At 32.8% G+C, this 20210-nt stretch overlaps 1 protein-coding gene across 2 annotated transcripts in view; it reads right to left on the reverse strand.

Moving 5' to 3' along the window:
• Positions 1-20210, reverse strand: part of EPS15 (epidermal growth factor receptor pathway substrate 15) — a 106582-nt gene that overhangs the window by 38224 nt on the left and 48148 nt on the right. For both annotated transcript variants that reach the window (XM_004678995.2, XM_012722318.1), the window contains exons 12-13: positions 18218-18306; positions 5380-5452 (exon numbers count right to left, since the gene is read on the reverse strand). In XM_004678995.2, coding sequence (XP_004679052.1) covers positions 5380-5452; positions 18218-18306 — 162 coding nt within the window. The remainder of the gene's footprint in view (positions 1-5379; positions 5453-18217; positions 18307-20210) is intronic.

Genomic DNA, 20210 nt, shown 5'->3' on the forward strand with positions numbered 1-20210 from the left:
GTTCTGCTCCCCACTCTGTCTCTGGTAAATCCTCTCACTGCCCCTGCACCTCTGGCCTGTACCCCAGTTCTATATTCATAAATAAATAAATCTTTTAAAAAAAGGAGTAAATTTAAATAACAAAAGTGGACACTAATTTATTAATAAACTTACATAAAAATGAAACCCAAGGCATATATACAGGCATATACTTATACCAGTATATCTAAATCTGAAGAATTATTAAAGAGAACAAAGTGAATTTAATGCTAATTATTTAATTGATATTAAAAAACCTCTATACAGAGATGCATTATTGTTGACCTAGTCCTCAGTGGAATTTATTGGGCCATTCTTAATATTTAAAAAAGTATTACTATGCTCGCTTCAGCAGCACATATACTAAAATTGGAATGATACAGAGAAGATAGGCATGGCCCATGTGCAAGGATGATACACAAATTGGTGAAGAATTCCATATTAAAAAAAAAGTATTATCTGTAGAGCAAGATGTTAAGTCAAAGAGCAGAAAGGGTGTCTATTAAAATACGGCGGGTGTTAGAAAACCTCACTAACAGTTGCCTTTATTTCCCAATCATATGTTTGCCAGCATGTTCTAAAAGAATTATTGCTAGGAAAAGGATGTTGAGCTCATGTATCTAATTTTATTTTCACTTAAAATAAGTCATCCTTCTTCATCTAAAAAAAAAATTAAATGAATTAAAATGGGAAAAAAACTTGGACAATTACTATAAATTACCAAACCTTTACTGGTGAAGTTTAAATAGGTGGGAGCTTTTTTACATGAGGGTAATACAAACATATGTCAAAGTCTGACCCTTCATGATAAGTAAGTACTGTGCTCCCAATCTTTTCCGCCTGTGGCTTCTGCATGTGTCTTTCCCTATTTTTAACTTCATGTGCAAAATGAAGTTTATTCCTTTCTGTTTGTCAACAACTTCCTTAAATTTACTTCCATGTAGGTCCTCCCTGGTGGTGCAGCAGGTTGGAACGCAGCACTAAAAGCTGGTTTCAGCCACTTGAATGCCAGTTCGACCCCCCACGAGGTGATCCACATAATGTGGCAGACCTCTCCTGTCTCACCCACTGCTACTCTCAGCACTGTACTTTGTGGATCTGCCTGTTCTGCTCCCCACTCTGTCTCTGGTGAACTTTCACACTGCCCCATACCTCTAGCTTGTACTCCAGTTCTGTCTGCATAAATTTAAGTTTTAAAAAATTTACTTCCATGTAATACTACCAAATATAGTGAAACATAAGATTCCCAAAGTAGAAAAACTAAGTTTAAGGAGCTCAAATTCAGACTACAAGATATATATACATATAGACCAAACTAGTACAATAACATATAAGTGGTCACATACTGTTGTAGGAGTTCAAACACAAGAAAAACTGATGTCGACTAAGAAGACAGAAAATGCTAGAGAAGTGGTGGAATTTGAGTTGGACTTAAACACCCAAGGAGAGTTCACAAAAGCAGGGAGGTAGCAAACATTTTAGACTGCAATGAAAACAAAAGCTGTAAGGGTATGCAAATAAGAAAAAGAATGTATATGATACACAGTCACAAGCAATTTAAAAAACAAAATAGTACAAGAGATGGGATTGTATTTTATCTATTTTTCTATCTCTAATATACCCGAAAGTATGATATCCGCTCCCCTGCCCCTATTATTATCACTGCCCCAACTTGCAGTGATGAGCAGTAAAGATTTTCACATCCAAGAATCAAAACATTAAAATTGGTTTAGGAAGAAAGGCAAGAAGAGGATGGGGTAAGTACTTATGAACTGACTAAAATTCCAGATGATAAGTGACAAAGATTGGCAATTATAAAGAGAAAAAACACTGACAGAAAGTTCAAAACTGACGTCAATATATTTTAACAAGATGAGATTCATTTTAGACATACTGACTTTGAAATGATAAACATCAAAATGCCTACTTAGAAATGTAGAACTGCAATCAGAAGAGCTGAGGGTTTGGTAAATATTTGGGAATCTTCTGCATATAGATTACAGGGAGTATGGAAAAGGAAGGAAAAAAAGAAAGAGGAGGAAGAGCATATGTAAGTCAATGCTGGGGAAAGGTAAGAGAAGCAAAGGTTCAGAGAGATAGGAGAGCATCTAGAAAAATACAGTGTAAGAGAGCAGAACCAATACAGAAAGGATCAAAGGATTTGACTTTAAGATTATTGCTGGTACTGGGAAGAAAAATTAAGGTACAGTGGTACTGGTAAAAAGCAGACTGTATAGTATTACTTAAAATAGGTAAGGAAAAAGAAGGCCACCCAATGCAAATATATACAGAGCAAAAAATATGTAGAAAACTACTTTGGTAGGTAGGTAAGGTAACAGCAATAGCAAAACAAAAAAAGGAGGTATTTTCAAATTGATAAGGTCCTACCTACAAGAATCCTACATGAAGAAATGTCAGAGATGGTATGCTTGATGAAGGAACTCTATTTACTGAAATCTTACCAGGTGCCAATTACTCTGAGAGGCATTTTACCTGCATTCTCATTTTATTCTTAGAGTAAACATCTCTGTCTAGTATTATGCCATTTTACAGAAGTGTGATTTAATTACTTATGATCACAAACCTATATAAAACTTAATAAAGCATGTATATGAGAGAATACCTAAATATTTATTGACTACTTAGAAGAAAAATTTTGTTAAAATTGTACTGCAGGCCATTTAGAAAACAGGGAAGAATGTGGACATACTTTTCCCCTATATTTACAAAAAGATAATTGGGACAGAAATGGCCTTTAAAGCTTTCCTCTTGGAAGTGGCCCAATCTTGGGTTTAATTTCCACAGATAACTTGAACTTATCTGAAATAAGTTAATAGTATTGCTCTCATGAAATAAAATTTGAAATTAATTGTTGGTTTGGTCCTCAAGAAAAAAATTGTGAAGGTTTCAAGATGGCAGTTCATGGGAATACAGGCAGGAAACAAGAAATTAATTATGTAGCATATTTTTTAATGTAACTGAATTAGGACGATTTATATAGGTGCAAAACAAACAGAAAATAGCCTTTTGGTTGTATCTAAAGAGACTTTGAAAGTTTGGTTTCTGTATTTTATATATGAGCTCATACAATTCACTCTGTGACTTTATAATTATAGAGAAAAGCAAGAATATTAGAAAAGTTGTTTGGACTAGGCAGATACTCACACCTATGCAGGAAAAAAAATCACTGTAGGTCAACATTCCCTCACTTTGCCCTGATGCTCTCATTTTGGCATTTTTGTATTAGCATTAGGAAATAGGGCCAAAAACAAAGCATGAAGGACACATTTTTTTGATTCTGTTATTTATTAATAGTTTTGTAAACTGCAAGAGAAATTAGAAAATAAACATTGGGAGTTGGAGTGACTTAAGAGATTTTAATTATTATGCTGTTCCTAGTCCATGCCCATTACCAGTGGGTAAGTTAGAGCTAATAGGTAATGAAATCTATTTATTGCTGTTTCTAGTTCAGTTTTCTTGGGCTTCTGGAAATTGAAAGTGATCATTAAAATGAAAAATTTTAGTTACTTCTATATATCAATTATCTTTATTATTCTTTATTATCCTAAATGATACAGAAATACCTGAATTGGGGCAGAATGCGTATGAATCTACTAAAGTTTTAATCAAATCTTCTTTTCCAATGAAGTTATATTCAACCATTATACTTTAATCTAAACTAGCCCTGCTCAAGATACCTTTTATTAACATCACACCTATGCAAAAAAAAAAAAAATCCACCAATTCAAACTTTCTCTGCCAATCATATCCTGAATTTAGCAATATTTAAGGTTAAATCTATACCTTATCATCAACAGTGAATAAAGAAAAACAAACATATCACAAAGCAATTTTAACTGACAACAAAATTTCTATAATTATAATAAATAAATATTGAAGAATAGCTCATTTAGTCTGAAAGAAATAATATACATTTTAGTGTTTTTCCAAACCCACTATTTAAGTTTACATCTTCAAAAGAGGCAGAAGGGAAAAACCAACAGGTAAGGTACACAAATGATACAATATTGTCTATCATAAAAGACCTTGCATTTTGAAACACTAACTGGCTAAATTTAGAAGTTGTCCAAGATTAGATTAATAACTACATTCCAGCAGGTTGATAAAACTTTTTGTACATTATTTTTTCTTCCATCCTTGGATTATTTTCAACAGTAACTGCTTAAAGTCTGTAACTCTTTTGCATAGCTTAAGAAATAAAAAACTGCATAAAATAATGAAATTGAAGTAATCACCCCATTGTATGACCCAAGAAATATATCTTTTGATTCTTGTACTGCCTACAGGAAAATTCCAGTAACTAAAATAAATGCAATTTTCCAATTAAAAAATTCAACTTCCAAAAAGAAGTCTCTCTGGCTTCTTGTTTGGTGTCCCAATAATTCATCCCCCATCCCTAGCAGAGTGCACTTAATATTTCTGGTGAATATCCTATATCAAAACAAAACAATGGATATAACAATTTAGAGCTCTTGTCCATTTAAAGCTATCAGGACAAGTGGGAAATGCAACATACAAGTAACATGTTAAGAAATGTCCATCCATGAGCTCTTACTGGCATCTGCTACTGGTGCAGCTACATCTTCTCCTATATGTGCTGGAGCAATATTTAGGAAGCAGTGCCCCAGTGACATGGTCACATGCACGGCTTACTGCTGTAAATGCAACACTGCTCAATTTTTTGTACTTACAATGTTTGATATAACTGTTTTTGTATTGTTTCCAATCAGGAACTGAGATTTTTATCCTTCCTACTTATAAAATTAAGCTACTTAACACAGTGCTTAGTGAAAATGAATTAAATCTCTTTATACCAAAGTTTAAGATATCCTATCTAGTAAGCAACTTATAAAATGCTATTTTAATTTGTTTCATATCATTTCACATCCTATCAGTATTATGGGAAACAGTCCTTTAAGCTAGGTCTCTGAGCTAACAAAATCTCACACCCATGAAAAAGCAATTTGCATTTTCATGATCATGATGATGATCTCACTCATTTAATTTTCTTGCTGTAATAATATTTACATTGTAATTCATCCAAACTTACCTTTAGTGATGTAATATGCAGGTAAATATTACCTTTAAAATACTTGCGAAAACTAGGAATTTATACTGAAAAAATACTGCTTTCTCATTGCAGTATAAACCTTACAGGCCAGAATTCAGAGAAAAACAATCATTTAGCAAAAACTAAATATTTGTAGCACAAAAATAATAAGTATTCCCTTGACCTATTCATCGATACCACAACCACCACATAGTAAATGCCCTTAAAATACATTTAAAATAAATCCTTCTAAATCATAAATGGAATACTTAATTTTACAGTTCACATACCTGAACCTCGCTTGTCCTCTGTTTTATAGTATCTTCTTTCTCCTTAAGGTCCTGTTCCACATTATTCTTTTCCCTAGAAGACCAGCAAACAATACAAGAATATTTGAGAACATCAGCTACAGCCGGTATGGTTATCCATCCTCCTAATCCTGAATCGCTTTTTAAATACATAGTGAAACATTCAATTTTTAAATGAAGGGCAGATTTTTCTACCCTCTTTTAATTATTTATGGAATAGAGATCAATATATGCTATTTGTAAAAAAAAATTGCTTTCTCACTAAAATGTGGTGAAAGAGAATAGATTAAAAAAGAAGAGGAGAGAAATAATCAATGAAATACTCAGGTTTCACTGATCTCACTGTTGCTATGGAAATAATGTCCAATAAAAATTGGTTGTGAGAAAGAGGAGGAGTTGCATCAGCTCTGTGAGCTTAACCCTTAAGTACCATTGTCAAGTCAAATGAAAATGGCTAATAGAAAGTCAACAAATAAGGAAAAAGACATTTACTGAAGTGTTAATTTCCCCTTCAATCACTGATACACACCAATTTCAGAGTGAGAGAAAATGTAGAACAGGTCATATACTCTCTAATACTACATCTTCTCAAAACACTTTTGAGGGCAACCTATAAATTTCAACCAATCAAAATGATAAGACAACATAGATACACTAAAATTTAAAAAATTGAACATTTTATCTTTCTACTTTTCAGATCAAACATAATCACTTTTACTTTAAATATCATTATCTAAATTCTTATATGCTTTTCATCTGAGCTGATGTTCTAATGAGTCAATCCTAAGCAACCTTATATTCAGAATTATAAAATAAAGCTATTCCTTTGATGTGATAAATTTAATGTGTACTGAAAAAACACACACTCATGAACATGCACACACACAGATACTCTCACTCCTCTCTTCATGTTCTTTTCTATTAATGAGGAAAAGTCATAGAACTCTGCAGTAGCACATTGTTGGGGTGCAGGACAATGTAAAACATCAAAGAAGGGAGGATGGCATTCAAGAAGTCCTCCACAGTAGTAGTGCAGAGGTATTCCTTAAAGCTCATGACTAGACTTCAATTTCATCCCAGTCATAACTCAAACATAAGCTTAGGCTCTATTAAGCTATAACATAAAAGAAAAAGAGAAAATTATACCAGTGGAGACACTTCAGGGACAATTGCATAACATATGTATAGCTCTCACCTATTTGAGATGAGATTTTTAAATGTAGACAACTATCAATAGTTTTGGATATGTAGGCATAATTTCCCTAAGATCTGTATTGGAGGGAAAGCATAAGGATAAAGCTATTTGTCTAGTGTTAATTTTAATACTTGAGAAGGCCAACAAGCTTGTTTGTCAGATGGATTGCAATGTGGGTCGCAATGATTGGAGATTTTAAACAGTCCTTTACCATGTGAATCATTGTTACAGTCTGTTCCTTCCATACCTCACACTACTTTTTTATGCAAAGGTCACCCCCTACTTCTAACCCTTATAAAATCAAGTATAATCAAAAAATAGGAAAACAGAGGAATAAAAATCTAAACATACACCCAAATTATGCAAGCTCAATCTTAGAATTTTTTCCTCCTTATGTGAGCAGAAGAGTGTTTGCAGTCCTGCTGCAGCATGTCACAGATAAGTGACATGAAAAACCAACCTCCTCCCTCAACTCCAAATCTTTAGAGACATTCCACACAAGGCCAGCTCCTTCTTTCTGATAGTAGATAATAACAAAAACAGAAAACATTACAAGAAATCCTAGATCAGCATTGCACATACTAAATGTGCGTGTTTCTATTCAATCCTTTCTGTTCTGCTGTTAAGTGCTATTACTAACAGGGTCTGCTCAGAGAATCAAGTGTACATACAGGAAAACCTGGCTTTTCAAGTAGCCGGGACAGACACATGGGAAAGGGGAAAAAAAATAGGAGTCTCACTTAGTGAAAAAGGAAAACAGATTACAAAGGACTCAACTATAATCAGCAGTCACAGCCTGTGTTTGGGTAAAATGGTAGAAACTTACAAAGTATAAATTTCTCTTCATAATTTTGGGTATGGGAGGGATAAGGAGTGGTGGTAATGTCTCCAAACATATACTGAAGACCATACCTAATTAAGTTAAACATGAGAATCTTTAGGCATTAATTTCTCTTAGGACGGAGATCACTTTACTTTCAAAGCACTTTTATGTAATAAACTTTTGGTCTTACTAATAATTTTTTTATTTTCAATATCAAGTAGTATAACATATATTACTAAATAGAAAAAAATTTTAAATAATAAAATTATGTTATTGTCTATAAAATATTGTATTTGACAATCTGTCTTATAAATCTGAATGAAAATTAAATAATTTTCTCATGAATCCTGACAATAATTTCAGAGATTCTAAATTGTTATTCTGTGGTATTCTAAAGACTCAAGCTCTTTAGTTCTCCCTCTTATTTCAGACAACAAAAAATAAATATATATCTAGGTGTACTAGGGATGTTTGACTATATTTCTTACATTCTCTTCTTTCAAATGATATACATATTGTCCTAAATGCAACGGATGCATAACTAATACAAAGCATTTTTTTAACATTAGTAATTTTAAAACAATTATTTTAAAGGTTTAGTACTACATAACATTTAGATGCAGTTTCCTCCACCAACAATATGTGGATAAGACATATTTCAAAAATAGGTGGGTAATAATTATTTTGCCCAAAACACAACTCATGTTGATAAGAAAAAATACCTTTATCTTAGCAACTTACACAAAGTGAAAAAGAAAAGACTCTATACACCTCTAATTTAGATTATTTTTCTTGTCTCAGGATTTGGCATAACCAAAGAAAGTCACAAATACCGAATTCATGAAGGCCAGGCATAGAGTTCCTTAATATTCCTAAAGCTGGCTGGTCCGATTTCATGGAACCTCTTATCTCAACCAACAAGGAATACGAAGCTCAAGGTCAGCTTTCAAAAACTAAAGTTGGTAACTATACAAACCTACTATGAAGTACTCAAAACTTATACACAAGAACACTCAGGGTTCAGGGACGTTTGAGTTCATGTAATTCATGTCTCCTTTTCTAGGCTGTTTTTGGAGAGAAGTTACTGCACTACTTGTCTTCCTTTTTATATGATACCAACACTGTCCAAAAAAATAGAAGTTGCCTTGAAAGTTGTTCCTTAATACACAGTTTGATGCATCTTTTTCTGAATACAAACCATCACTATTTGCAAACAAAAAAATAAAAAAACTAGAAACTTGTGAAAAGAACAAAGGTGTATTTTTCAACTCTGAGTCTTATTCTTTTGTACATATTTAACCCTAAAGATGCTCTTATTATTAAGTAGTCTGACTTAATAATAAATTAAGTGTGCTACTCTCATGTAGTTTTCAGTTAAGTTTTCTGGGTTATGGAAAGCATGAACATGTTACTAAAACTGGAGACCTGGATTCTAATTTGGTTCTGCCACTAGTTTTTCTGATTAGGTCATAAAACTTTCAGAGCCTCAGCCTTAGTTTTCATATGCAAATGCTAGCTAGTATGTCTACCATCTTAAGATTTGCAAGGCAAATATATACATCATAGTTAGGAATAAAGTTATTATGCTTTGGTTGCTTTTTACTCATAACATTAGCATAGCTTAAAATTTTAAATGACGATGAGTTTTTTAATTTATTAAAAGGAATTACGGGTTTAAAACTTGAGAAACAATCTAAAAGTTACAGAATTCACTTAATCACCAAGACCTCTACCCAAAAGTCTTATCTAAATATTCAAAATAACCTAACTACTCTCTACATTTAGAAGCTCTTTAGATGGTTTTTAAATTGTAAGATTTACACAGAACTTCAGGAATCAAACACTGGCTTGCTCCATCACAGGGTCACCACAGTAACAGCTTATTTGTTCTGGCTGACTTCCCTTCAGACCCAACAATTCTTTTAAGAATCTGTTACTCACTTCTCCCTCAACTATTACCTTTCTCCTATATGCAAATGTTAAAATAAAAGATGTCATCTTTTCACAGACTCTACCTCTTGGATCAATGATTGGCAAAGGATTGGCTCTTGACTGAAAGTTAACCAGCTTTAGTATTCTCCCTCACAATTACAGGTATTAATTCAAGAATAAGCCCATACTAAACCAAAAGCAGTCAAAATCTTTTAGGATACTTTTATTTGGAACTAGTAAGAAACTACTATCACTGCCATATCCTGTCTTCCTCTTTATCATCACAGAAACCAAGATTCATTAAGCAGTTACTACATGATAGGTGTTATGTGATAAGCACTTTACTAGTTCATGGACTAGTTCATTCATTCTTAAGAAAAATCATCCCTGTGAAATGATGAAGACAGGCAAGTATGGTGCAGCTGGCACTGGCTGTCCATGCCTAAAGAATAACAAAATTTTCACACAAAGAAGTTAAAGTGAAAGGCAGTGGATACACAATGAATAAAGATGTAATTTATAATTTCAGTAACGAAGTGGAAGGGATAGCGCTTATGAGTACAATTTTATATACAATTCAAGTTCAGTTGTTACCAAGTCCAATTACATCATTCTGTTGGGAATAACGAAAAGGCTCTATAAATGAATAATGATGGTAGTTGCATAACAATGTGATGTACTTAATGAACTTAATGCCACTATATTGTATAAGTAAAAATGGCAAAAATAGTAGACTTTATGCAATGTGTATTTCCCACCATAAAAGAATTAATGAAAAAGAGAAAGCATAGATAATTCCAGCCAGCAGACAAAGTTATCTTGAATGGAGGACTCAGGAATAGTTAAAACTGAAATGGTAAATAAGGGCAGGAGTATAAAAACATCGAAACTTTTTAATAAAATGTTGATGAGAACCTAAAACTTTCTGAGCCATACTTTGTTACAATTTAGCAACAGGGCCCATTTTCTGCTGACTTTTGCTTTGTGGAGAAAGAAGAAGCAGAAGCTCTTTTGCTCAAAATTTTTAAAACTATTGCTAGAAAGGCAACCAGACACTGACTGCTTATCTTAGAACTGCCGATGGTCCTGAGCTAGATTACAGTTATTACAGACAGGTGATGAGAAAGTTTGGCTTGTAATTCAAACCGAATGAAAGCTGGACAAGCTTTCACTGTAAGAATTTATAGTGAGTTGATTAAAACTTTAAAGTTTGAGATAAAGACAATGCTTTATACCATAGGTTTTTAAGAAAAATAATACAATAGTTTATTTTTACATCATTTTGTGACTTTTTCCATCTCAGTTGTAATCCCCATGGGCTTCCCATCACCAAATCACCCATATGCCATCACCATAGTCTAGTGCACTCCCTTCCTCCCACTGTTTTTGATCCCATTCCATCTTCCACCCTCCATAAAATGTCTCTGATATCTAGTTGTTCATTATTAGTATTATTTTCTCGCCTGGTCCTTTATACTCCTGCTATGAGTGAAACTATCCATTTACCATAGGTTTTTAATTTCTCTAAGAGTTGCATTAAATTTACAGTATGCATTATTTCACTTTTAACTTATTAATATCTACTGTATGCCAAATGAAATTAAAATTGTGCTCTGTTTACACTTTGCTTAGAAAAACAAACAGCCATTATTATAAAACTGACCCCTCAATGGCAGATCCAAAATGAGAGGCTTCATTTATTAAAGGAAAAAGAAAAGTTTACTTTGAAACTCCAAATAATTAGTTCAATCTACTTATCTAACAAGACAAAGTAAGATCAAAAAAAGAAGAAACAAGAGAAGAAACATAAAACTAGGCTTTGGTTTTCTTAATTATAAAATAGAAATAATAAATAAAGTGGTAGGGATGACTAATTTAGAAATAATTCAATATGCTTTTGTGCCTAGCATAAAATAAGTGCTTAATAAATGTCACATATTATTATTACTACCATTAACTTTATACTTTTACTTAGAGCACATTATTTACAAAATTGTGAGTTTGTTGTTGTTCTGTTTTTGTTTGTTTTTTGGAAAGTTTGTGATCAGGCAACCAGAGTAAACCTAACACTTAGGACTTACACATGTTGATAGTGACTATGACTCCCAAGTTCTCCAGGCGTAGAAATGTCTTGTAGATTAGGGAAAGATTTATATTTCCCCAAAGACAGATTGGAACACATCTTAAAAATTACTGCTTTTTTAGAAGAGGTAACTGCTTCTTAATAAGCTGCCAGTACCACAAAATAATGCAAGCAAATGAAACATAATTTTTAAGTAATAGACTGCGACCTAAATGGTCCAAAAGAAATACAATGTAAGCTATTTATGTAATTTTAAATTATGTAATAGGCATATATTGAAAAGTAAAAATAAGCAAATGATTTTTATTTTAATGTACTTTATTCTAATATACCTAAAACATTAAATTTCAACATGTAACATAAAAATGTCAGAGACCTTTTACATTCTTTTTTAAATTGTCTTTGAAATCCAGTATATTTTATATTACTTGTACATTATACTGTGGATTAAATGTATTTCACATGCCCACCAGCCACATGTGACTAGGATTTGACAACAGAGATTCAAACTTTTGCAAAGAGGTTTTCAAATAAGGAAATTTTCTCAAACAGAGATTTAAATGATGAGCCAAGCACTTTGTGTGAAAATTATTATTTCCTTCTTACCCAAAGAAATACACACAATAGTCTACAGCTTCATTCATTGAATCAGTTAACGCTATGCTTGAGGTTGCCACAATTGAGACCTTCTACTAGTATCAGTACCAGTTTTTTACAGGGTATGGAAATACAGCAGGTTGAATCATGTAAGTAAAAGAGTTCCAGATGTGATAGTATAAGCAAAATTCCCAGAGTTAATTGTTTTTAATGGCATTTGAGCTTAACTACCAAAAATATAAATTTTTGAAAAATTCAGAACATATTAACACTGCCTTCATTTAAAAAAAAATCAGTTCTTAAATATGATTTAGAGGCAGATTATGGCTACTTGGCTGAATAATTCCAGCTACTCCAATTAGAAGTAACTGAATACCTACTCAATAAATGTTGTGTTCTTAATGTTGAGCTAGGTGTTAGGGATAATTATTATCATGATGACAGTTCCTAACATGAATTAAGCATTTACCGTTTTCCCAGAACCATGCTAAGCACTTTACATGTGAATAGTACTAAGTACTATTCATATTTCCATTACACAGACAAAAAAACTGAGACATAGACAGTTAAATCACATGTCTAACACACATTAGTAACCAAACTAGCATTCAGGCTAGAAAGTCCATACTCTGAAATGCTACACTATATTATCTTACTACAAAGAAGACAGTCTGTGTTATAACACAAAATTCAGAGTCTACTGGGGAAATAGCTGGTATTTAAGTGTTTTAAGAGAAGGAGACAGTGTTCTCAGAGGTGATGCACGTATCACAGAAAAAAAGACTTGTCAGGCACCCTGGTGGCAGCATGGGTTAAAGCACCACACTATGAAGCTATCAGCAGCCACTGCAGCCTGAGTTCCACTCCCACAGGGAAGTGACCCACATAGCGCAGCAGACCTCTCCTGTCTCACCCACTACTCCCCTCAGCAGTGCATTTCAATTGATCTGTCTGTGATGCTCCCCACTCTGTCTCTGGTGAATCCTCTCACCCCTCACACCTCTGGCCTATACCCCAGTTCTTATATGTATAAATAAATAAATCTTAATAAAAAAAAGACTTGTCCATTCCTCACTTGAAAAATGAGGATAAGACCTAGCACAATGCCTAATGACTATTTTTGTAATTGTCTGTCTTGTTTACTGGCCCAAAAACAGAATAACAAATTGAATTGACAGGGTGTAGTTTTTAACTTCTTGATGTTCTTGCTAAAAGGACAGAGACAGGAAGGAAACAGAAGCCAGCACAAGACAAATAAGTACTAACTCCTGCTTCAGCATAATTCACAAACACCAACACACTGAATGACTGAGACAGTTTCTCAGTAATGTTTTGTCTTTTCACTGCCAAGAACTTATCATTTTGAGCCACCTTGTTTTCAAAGCGACGTTTCTTAAAAATGGGGTCAAAGATAGAAATTTTAAGGGTATAAGAACTCCTGAAATAAATTCAATATGGTGTACACAGCTATATATGTTCTTTTCCTCTAGGGGCAGGTCTCAGAGCCTTCATTAAATTCTCAGAGGAAAACCTGAGCACAAAAATAGGCTGCAAAACATGAAAAATCAGCTCCTACCCTTACTGTTCTGGTACAGATTAAAAATCCTTTTGTCTATAAAATCTTCTACAGTCTTTAAAATAAGTTATCATGCAGATCTTTTGTCTTTCATTATTTAACACTTGGCTTCCAGTCTTTCATAAAATCTGTAGGAAGTAAATAGAGAAAACATTCTACTATTTACAACATACTTTGATTCACTCATTCAATCAACTCATTTCTACTAAGATTCGATGATTCCAGACAATCTGTGTTTACACAAACCTAATCAAAACGATAGACACAGCTCCTACCCTTGAAGAGTTCAAAATTAAACAAACAAAACCAGCCACAATGAATGCAGTGTGTACTATTACACAAGAGTGAAATCTCTAGAAGGAGAAAGGAAAGCAACTGGCAATCAAGGTTTCAGGGAGAGGTAGGCAGACGAGAAATGATCTGAGCTGGTCCTTGAAGAATGAATAAGTTTGTAAGGCAAAAGATGAATTCAGGCAAAGGGGAACAGTAGGTATAGAAGAATACAAAAGTCGTGTCATATTGAGGTATGAGGTAACAAGCCCACCTACCATATGGAAGGAGAAGGGATGAAAATGAAATGCTAAAGCACTGTACTAAACAGAGTACAAAGCGGAAACACACTGACTGGTCTAAAGAAGCTTTAGAGTGCCACAGTAGAAGGCAATTCTAATTTTCTGGGGAAGGTGGTTAAGGTAGAGGAATTATAGGAGGTCAAGGAAATACCATGGAGGAAGTGCGCCTTAATGCATATTCAGGAAAGTAACATGGATCCAACTGGAAATAGGAAGTCACTATGCAACCTGAATTGCATTTATACACCAGTTGGGAGCAAGATGGTCCAAAGGGAAAAAGGAGAAGCCATACATAAAGTCAATTAGGAGGTGATAGCTGCAATCCAGGTAAGAGGTAAAGTTAAAACTAAGAAACAGAACAGAATGTGCATGTTTCAACAATATTGATGAAATTATTTCCTTATGTGTTATATAAGCTAAGCACAAGAAATAGTGAACAAGCATAAAGTCTATGCTTAAGTACAAAATCTAGTAGTAGATCCAAATAAAACAATATAATAAAGAATGGAAAATTATATGTCAATTGTAATGTGAAAACATGCTCTTAAATAAGATTTGACAGGAGTGATTAGTTTCCCCTCCCAAAGAAATGATGTCTACAATAAGATTTGAAGGATATAAGAAACATTCTTTAACTAACTCCTAAATTTGTATATAACATTAATATCTACATTGATTTTCCATGCTCAAAACAAACACTATAAGAAGAAACATATTTTTTTCCTCATTATGCCTTTCTGTATTTTTCAAATTTTTACAATAAGTGTGTATTGTAACTATAATCCAGAGAGAAGAGGGGGACCTTGTGAAACACATTATTCATTACACAATACTCATTATAATCCCAAATTACATATGTTGCTTATTTGCAAGATGGGCCCCTGCACTAAAATTAAATATCCTCACCTGAACTGAAAACCAACAAAAGGAGGGCTCATCTTCTGTCTGGTAACAATTTAAAGTCACCAAAAAATCTGCATAAATTCTTTTTTCTTACTTTGTGATCATATGCATCTCTTACTGATGTTAGTAAAAGACCTAAAGGCTGAAAGGCTGTACCAGTATATAGAAAAAAAACTTATTTACAGTAACAAAGGCCAAGGTTTATAATGTTAATAGCTTAGTTACTTGAAGAACCTGACCTCACATAACTATTTACAAATATGAATCTTAACCACCATCATTTTGGCATGGATAGAGGAGTCTTATTATAATACTACTGGAGTTGACAGATGATGGAAGCTTGCCTACTTAGTAGATTTCACCTAAAATAAAAGCCTAAGAAAAATATTTTCATAAATGTCAAAACATGTATAAATGTTATTACACATTTATAGAATGTGACTACAATCTAAAAATTAACAAAGCTTTAGAATTCTTATGATTTTCTCAATAAGACAGTCACAAATTATTAGATATATTCCTTTTTATATTGTTAGCAGTGAATTACCATACAAGACTGCAACTAGTACAACTTGCCATTATGGTTACAGGAAGTTTTGAAAGCTCAGCTGAGCAAAATGTACCTAATATTACAAAGTCTGGATCAGCAAAAATAAACATGCTGCTCTACTTCCCATTAAAATTCACTACAAAAAAGTTTTACACAATAAGAAACTATCGTTGAAGTCAGAAACTATCGTTGAAGTCAAGTAAATCGTAGAACATTGGAAGGTGTCTTTTTCAAAGTTTGAACAGTACAGCAGACAAGTATTTTCAAATCTAGCCACATTATATGTAAAATGAAGTGTAAATGGATCATGTAAGACTCATATGAAAATAAAGTCTAAACATCATTAGACTCACTAATGAAACTGTCCACTTCTATTATTCCAAATCAAAGTAAAAAAAAATTAAGGATTAATGAATTTATATTATTGAAAAAAAGCACAACTACAATGTATACAACTTGGTTTGAATGCCAGTCAGCACTGCTGACTTGATGTGTGACTTTGAATTTGATTTTATATTTTTTGTTTAAGGAAGAAATTGAACTTTAACGCTCTCCAAAGAGATTTTGTTTTTTTATAGGGTTCCAATATTACAGACTTTATGTGATAGCTGAAGGCCAACCTTTAAGAAGGAAATAAGAATTTGACAGAATTTAGTACTGGGCAGGTATGTTCAACACTAAACAATGACTTAAATAAGGAGTCCAGACAAAATTTACAGAATGTCAAATCATATTGTTCAAAGAAGTAGATGAAACTCAGTGTAATCACTGGAATTACTATAGATTTGAAGCTTTAGTGCCTGGAGTAGACATTTATTTTCCCAGAATTCATTCCTCTTCCTACCAAGTCTCCTATTTTTATGCAGGGATACCCTCACCTCCATTTGTTGTTGGTGACAAATCATCCTCCCACAACTCCCAGCAAAGATTTCATGATAAATCTATAAACTATACATCCCTGATAACCAACTGTTTTAGATGTAGGCACAGCTCTACACCAGTCCAATCAGATTCACTGTTGTGGCTGTTTTGATTAATGCCAGAAAATAGACACTCTTATTAGATTTTAAAGTGTAAGTACAGGAGATTAGGTGTGCTATAATCCCTTGATAGCATAAAGGGAAAGTCTATCTGACAACAGAACAATCAGTGGAAGTATGAAAAAGAAATAAGAAAACAGGAGAATGAATTTTGTCATTTAAGTCCCAGAATAAAGCCATGCCATAAACCATCCCTACCTCTAAGAGATGTTGGTTTCACAAGTCAATAAAATCACCTTCATTTAAGTGAGCCTGAGCTGACTTATTTCTTGTAACTGAAAAATCATAACTACCGTTTCTTTACAGCAATCTCAGTGAAGTCTCATGAATGAGGAAGCTCACTGCTAAATGCTTAGCATATAACCCAAGTAATCATTTAATCCCTTTGTATCCTAACATCAACATAAAATATCAGTCATTATCTGTTTCAAAGTATTGTGAAGGTTTAAAATAGCAAAGTGATTTTTAAATCCAGTGCCCTATACACTATAAATCAGAGACATTCAGCAGGGAAGGGCGAGGGGAAGGGAGACCGATTAAAATAGGGGTGGGAAGAACACAAGAGACTATGATGATGATTCAAGGGTACTTGGTGGTAGGAACTTTATGGGGCCTACACCTGAGTGGAGAAAGCAAACTACAAAAATTTATAATGATGTAAAAAATATACATATAGAAATAAAAATAAATAAATAAATAAATAAATAAATCCAATCTGTAGATGGAAAATGGTACTATTTTTTGAAAAATTAACTGTAGGACACTAAAAAAAATAAATTTTATCATGAAGTTTTCTGGGAAACAAGGGAATTAAAGAAGCATCAATCCATATCTTCAGTATTTAAATTCAAATCTATTCATATTCAAGTCTGCTCCACATGGTGTACCTATGTATAGAGAAGATTCAACACCAAATCAAGTACCCTGAGATTAGGTATTCATTCTACAGCTTACTGGTTTATATACTATCAGGCAAAATAACCTAAGATTCTTAATTTCTTATCTGTAAAACAGAAACAATAACTATCTCAAATAACAAGATATTTGTGAGGATCAAATGAAAACTCTTGGCATATTGTGTGCATTTAACATGCCTCCCACAAAATATACTAAATCATGATATTTTCCTAGTTATTCAATTATCTAAAGTTGGAGGAAAGCACCTGAAACACATAATGTTATAATGCATTGCTACTGAAAAAAGGAAAAAAGATAAAAAGTTTTTTAAAAACTTAATGAAAAGAAGTTGGAGGGAAATGATCTCATTAATTCCAAGATACACTTAAATCCTAAAACCAAATAGTATCTTATCATTGATGTACACCATTGTATTTTTGGCAGTGATTTTTCTTCTTCCAGTGCTACAAAAGAAAAAATGTGAATCCTGTAAATAAAGGTCAACTTACATTTGATTCCCAATTCAGAAACATGGTACTTAACCTAGTAAAATAACATGTACCAAGTTACACATCAGAAGCAAAAAAGAACGTGTGTGTGTGCGTGTGTGGCTGTGCATTTATATAACCAGTTTTAATTTTATTTTACATACCTCTGTAGGTCAACTATTTCATTGTTAAGGGTATCTAGCTCCTTAATAGCAGAAAAATCTGCAACAGGACTTGTTGACCCTATGATGTTCTAAAAAAAAAAAATTCACAAATTTACATTATGATTATATATTAATGAAGCATTAAAAATGTTAACAGTATGCAAATATATTATGTATTTTACTATACTGCTAATATTTAAGAAAACATTAGCTAATGCAATTGCACACGCACATAAACACATACACAGAGTTATATACTAAGACATTTTCACTTAAATTCTCTAAAAGTTGTTGTTCTAAATATAATGGGTATCACCAATCAGTATCCTGAGTTTAGCTTGTCCATTACTTGCAGTAAAGCAGATTACAGTCTCATAAACTATAGTATTACTCCTCTGAGGTATAAATTTCTCATGGAGAGAGATGGTAATTTACCTAATTTATATCATTATTCAGAGTGTAATTACAGAAATTTTTGTGTATCTCAGAATTATAATGGTGGTTAATTTTACTAGATTCAATAAATACTTAATTTTGTTAAATACTTTTAGTGTCTAATCTATTTAAAGTAAAACCAGCTACTAAGGAATAATATGGTAAACATTAACCTCATCAAACGTGAAACTATCTTCATATGTGAAATCTTTTACATATGGTTTTCTTTCAGTAATGAACATGTTAAAATTGGTATAAATTATATGTGAATGATACTTGTAGTCAGAAAATCTGCTAGGTTTATTCTTGGCTCTGCTATTTTACTAGTGCTTGATCTTCACTGTAAAACAGGTAAATAATCTCTGCCCTGCCCACTTTAAAAATGAAATAAATTATGTATGTGAAGTCTACCCTTGTTCAGTCTTTTTTGTGAACTACTGTTGATGTTTTATTGCTGACTGAAATCAGAGCAAAAAAAGAAATGCTCCTTCAAACACTTGATCTAAACACAATGCTATAAGATTGACAAATAATACGACAATCGTCATTAAGAAATAATAAAGCTAATACCTGTATATATAAAACTAAGATATACTGAAGACCTTCTTCGTAAAACATAAAACTTAGTATTAATACTTGTGTTGCGGTGAATTTAACATATATTTGCAACTCACACAACAGAAGAAACCTACATATGCACAACATACCATATCTCTTCACATTACCAGATAGCTTCCCATTTACTAAGCACTTTCACACCCATTAGTTAATTCTCAAAATTAATCTGAAGTTGTAGACAGGTCAGAGATTATTATTAACCCCATTTTAAAGCTAAGGACAAAAATTAAATGACTGTGTAAAGCTGAACCCAAAAGATAATAAATAATTTGAGCAGGAATCTTCAGATAAAATTCAAATACTATTTTACTGATAGGCACTTTCACATTAAGGGCATTTAGGTAAATGAAACCACTACCCTAAAAGCCAACTTGGCAAATGGGTACATCAATAAAATTTAGTAAACAATTCCCTGTATTTCTTTCTTACTGCATATAAGTCCTCAGATATTTTGTTTTGATTCTCAGTACCAAAACTCATCTATCAAGATTCAATCAGTGCTACTTCTCAACTTCTTATCAATTACAAGTTTATAATAAAATACCTGTCTTGCTTATGCTTCACTGATCAATAGACTTTATCCTAAATTAAATTAGAAATTGAAACATGAAGCTCTGAATATGACAAGTCTTCACTACGGGACTTTAACTCTGTTTCAACTTGACCTATGAGCTAAACCTGGCCAGACATTTTAATAGGAGAACAAAATGAAAAATTAGCACTTGGTCTCACTTTTATCACCAAGAGTAATTTATGTCATCTAAATGGTACTGAGAAATTTGCTATCAGAGGTGTAAGCATACCACAAAACTCATGACTTTCACACCTCTTCTGTCACTCCAAAAAAAAACAACAAAAAAAACCCCTCTTATCTGACACTTTCACTATTAAAATTAAAATATCATCAAATAAAAAGAGACAAATAATTTTAATCTCTAAT

The sequence above is a fragment of the Condylura cristata genome, unplaced genomic scaffold (assembly GCF_000260355.1).
Source record: "Condylura cristata isolate star-nosed mole 26May11 unplaced genomic scaffold, ConCri1.0 scaffold00008, whole genome shotgun sequence".
In the NCBI taxonomy this organism is placed as follows: Eukaryota; Metazoa; Chordata; class Mammalia; order Eulipotyphla; family Talpidae; genus Condylura; species Condylura cristata.